Source organism: Branchiostoma floridae, chromosome 15, assembly GCF_000003815.2.
Source record: "Branchiostoma floridae strain S238N-H82 chromosome 15, Bfl_VNyyK, whole genome shotgun sequence".
Taxonomy (NCBI): domain Eukaryota; kingdom Metazoa; phylum Chordata; class Leptocardii; order Amphioxiformes; family Branchiostomatidae; genus Branchiostoma; species Branchiostoma floridae.
In genome coordinates, this window is record NC_049993.1 from 3,895,015 (window position 1) to 3,899,201 (window position 4,187).

General features: G+C 38.0%; 1 protein-coding gene across 1 annotated transcript; it reads left to right on the top strand.

The window, feature by feature from the left end:
• The first annotated feature begins 503 nt into the window (after nucleotides 1-503).
• LOC118432205 (G-protein coupled receptor 84-like) lies at nucleotides 504-2,908 on the top strand. The gene is made up of 2 exons (XM_035843734.1): nucleotides 504-546; nucleotides 1,692-2,908. Exons 1-2 carry the CDS (start codon nucleotides 504-506, stop codon nucleotides 2,906-2,908), a joined length of 1,260 nt encoding a protein of 419 aa, XP_035699627.1.
• The last annotated feature ends 1,279 nt before the right edge of the window (nucleotides 2,909-4,187 follow it).

The following is a 4,187-nucleotide window of genomic DNA, read 5'->3' on the forward strand; positions in this document are numbered from 1 at the left end:
TGTTGGTGTCTTCGAAAAAAATAGTTACAGCAGTAATCGTAACGTCCGAATCAGGTATTCACACTTTTGACTGCGCCGCACCTCAGCATGGGCAGAGTATGTTCAATGGAAGCCTGTGGAACACGCACACACACACACACACACACACACACATATATATATATATATATATATATATATATATATATATATATATATATATATATATATATATATATAATATATATATATATATAATATATATATAATATATATATAATTTACTCACTTATTCATTCAGTCATGCACAAAGTTACATATTCACTCACGCACGCACACACATACAGTCATAACTGACAAAAGATTCTTTCACCACTTTATTTCACACGCATGTTTTTATTAGACAAAAAAATCAGTAACCTTCTTTCTACTTTCCACTACAGCAACCATTCATGGTGTCAGACAGGACTGTTCTGTAAGAATAAAAATCGACGGACGGCAGAAGAGATCCGATCCGAGTCTCCATGGCAACTGCTGGAGAGTACGTTCTCGTTGTCTTCAACGGAAGTAAGTTTTTATGTTTCTATTTTCCTGTACACTGCGATGTCTTTGCGTCTTGCTTCCACCGTCTTTATTTCTTTCTTTGTGAAAACCACGATTAAAAGCACAAGACGAAGAATGAGAATTACTTTTAAGGGTGCCCAAAAATGACGTAATGGTCTGTGAAGAACAGTTGCTTCTTTCCTTTGAACTCTATTTGGTACATATACTGATTAGAAAAGCAAATTACACGATCTGTTTTACTTTAACTGGATAACATGACATCTATTAAATATCTAGGTCTAGTGAAGTGCAAACGTGCAAATTATTCATTTCATGTTCAAGTTATTACATTTTTGTCTACTTAATGTATTCTTCATGATTGTCTTGTTTTGGCCATTTTTAAATCTGGTCGGAATCCCAGCCGTGGTGATAATTTGATTTCTAACAAGCCACGCAAACAATACAAATGATGTGCTTTTTTTGTAAAACATGATAGGTATTGAGGAAAAAAAACGAATCATTGATGTTGTTGTAATTTGCTTCATATGAAGTTGTAATGAGCGTGGCAACAGAATTCTGCATATTGCAGAGGGAATGAGCCTATAATGTCCTGTTAAGGCCAAAATTTTGCGATTCTTGTTTCCCGACAAAGTGGGCAGTGAAGTCGAATAGTTTCCTGTCAAAATTGTTATCCAGTCTGCTTCGTATTCATGTAAAAAGATTTGTTTGACTAGTCGTATCTAGTGAAGGAGAAATGTATTCACAAAATGATTTTTAATCATTCTGCATAAAATTGACATTGAAAATATAAGTGTTCTCGCGCATTTCAGTTCTACTTTGTTTGGCCAACGTTTAAAAAAATGACTTAAAAAAGAAGATGATCCGTACTTACCGATTCTGATAACTTTCAGGACTGAAACTGGAAACACAATGTTCCTAGGCCTTAGCCGTTTTTTTTCACAGTGACATTTCAAAGAAGTCAAAACACGCAAACGTAACGTAGGTTTAGAATCGCATCCAATATTATGTATATACATACAAACAGTTAATCGCTGTATGTTAGAATTTAGATTATTTGCCCATTTCCAATCACTTCATACATCTGATTTTGTTCACTTGCAATTGGGAATGAATTTGAAATAAAATCTTTAAAACTATTTGACCTACAGTCACTATCGTGCTGACAGTCGTTGGTGGCCTCCTGACCATAGTGACCATCTGTACACGTCCGGCCCTACGGAGACTGGTCAACGTTCCTCTGGTCAGCCTCGGCTGTGCAGATATCCTTTACGCCACTTTTTTCACCCCCTTATGGATCCACCAAATCCTGAACCCCCAATGGGAGCCTCCACCAGCACTGTGTTGGCTAATGGGCTATGCATCTCCAGTTCTGTGGGGGGTATCGCTAGCCCACATGCTGTGTATCGCTCTTCAGCGTTACTTCAAGATCTGTACCCACAGCACACGCATGAATTCCACGCCTGCTCTCGTTGCCATGCTCTTGCTCGCATGGTTGGTCCCCGCCATTTCGTTCCTTCCTCTCTTCCTCATTGAGGAAGTCAAAGTCGACCCGAAGTTGAAACGGTGCGCGTTGGGGAATTCTGACAACAACTGGGCAAAGATTCCCCCAGGCATTTTGAACTTATTCTTCCCTTACGTTGCAGCATCAGCCATTTACATCATTATCCAAAACCATGTGAGGAAGAGTAAGAACCGAGTTCAGGCGAACACACATGGCCCTACGGCCAATATGGCAGTGCAGAACGTACCAGGGAACAATGATAGTGCCGGCCAATCTTCAAACACAAATATCACCAAGATGGCAAACCCTTCAAGTAACATAAAGGGTGTAAAATGGGTAGGGGATGAAAACTCCTCATCAAGCTATGACGGACAAAATGACAATAATTGCATAGAGCCAGCAGCAGGCACACCCAAAGGCACAAACCTGGTCGCTACAGTGTCAGGCATATGTACAAAAGAACAGGGCAAACCATCCTCATCAAGCGATGAGGAACAAAGCGATACTGAGCCATATAGAGCCAAGGGCATCCCCCTAAATGATACTACGGTGTCAGATCAGCCAGACAAGAAAGAACGACAGCCACACGTTGTCTCAGGTGGCAAGTCACAAAACAGTAGCGCAGCCGAAAAGCAGATTACCAAAATGATGATGATACTGTTTGTCGTGTACACCCTATGCAATCTGCCCATTACCATTATGGGAATCTTCTCTAGCCATGTCTCAGGCGATGCCTTCACCGTCGGCCACTTTCTGGGCTCACTGAGCGGTGTCCTAAACCCTATTGTATACGGCGCCATGAACAAAAACATTCGTCAGGGGTACAAGCATGTCTTGGACAGTATGCTCAACTTCATATCGTAACTTTCTGTCTGTCATTCTATTATTGGCGCAACAATTTCGGAAAATGACAATGGGTAAAAAAACCATGCACATATTTGTGTCACAAAAAAGGAAACAAAGACTTTAGATTCCTATCAATTACCCTGGATGAAATTACATGTACTAGTTTTAATTATGTAAAAAAAAAGGAAGCAACCGAAAATGCAGTAGATTTAAATTTGAGATTGTCCAAATAATGCGTCACAACAAAAAAACTTCAATTCAATTTTCACACCAATGTAGGTTTATCACTCTTTTATATGATGATGTAAAATCAAAATACACAATCATGTATATCTCATTTTTTTTATTCACAACTGTTGGTTCAATATTGCTTGTTCTTTTGTGACACATGAATGTCTTTGGCAGCATTTCCATTACCTAGAAATAGGATTGACATTCTCATAAATGTTTAGCAACCTCCAAGTCAGGTATGATTTGTACCAGGTATGATTTGTACCAAGGCGTTTCCTACACCTTGTAGGCCATAGATATAGTGTTGTTATTTATTATAAAGGGGTCAAACTTGACAGGATTGTATTTGATTTTGAATGTGAATGTGGAACTAAATATCCCAAAACACATATTAAATACAAGTACTGAACCTTATGCCACTGCTATATAAAATCAAGGTGATCTGTATGAGTGTAATATTTAGTTGCAAGCGTTTGGTAGGTATGGTAAAATATTTCTACCTTCAACAATTAGTCCTGCATAAATCTGCCAATAAAAATGCAACTCCCCTAAACATTTCTAGGATTTCCTTAGTAATAAAGTCACATCATTATAGTTCTTGATGACGCATGGGGATTTCCCTTTTAGTTCCCCATGAGATCGTTTCTAGTGATGAACGCAGTTGCGTCAATCATTCATATCATGTACATTACAAATGAAAAGCCCACAGATTACATTGTACACCTCTTCATTTTGATATCAATGGTCACTAACAAACTATCAGATTGTATTGTACATCACTTAATTTTAATATCAATGGTCACTAACAAACTATAAGATTGTATTGTACATCACTTAATTTTAACATCAATGGTCACTAACAAACTATCAGATTGTATTGTACACATCTTCATTTTAATATCAATGGTCACCAGCAATCAGATTATATTGCACACCTCCTCATTTTGATACCAATGGTCACTAACAAACTATCAGATTGTATTGTACACATCTTCATTTTGATATCAATGCTCATTAACAACACATCAGATTGTCATGTACACCTCTTCATTTTGATATAAGTGGA

Excerpts from the sequence above, each read along its gene's own strand:
- LOC118432205 (XM_035843734.1), top strand. The coding sequence starts at position 504 with ATGGCAACTGCTGGAGAGTACGTTCTCGTTGTCTTCAACGGAA. Across the intron at positions 547-1,691 it reads TCTCGTTGTCTTCAACGGAA|TCACTATCGTGCTGACAGTC; the intron begins GTAAGTTTTTAT and ends TTTGACCTACAG.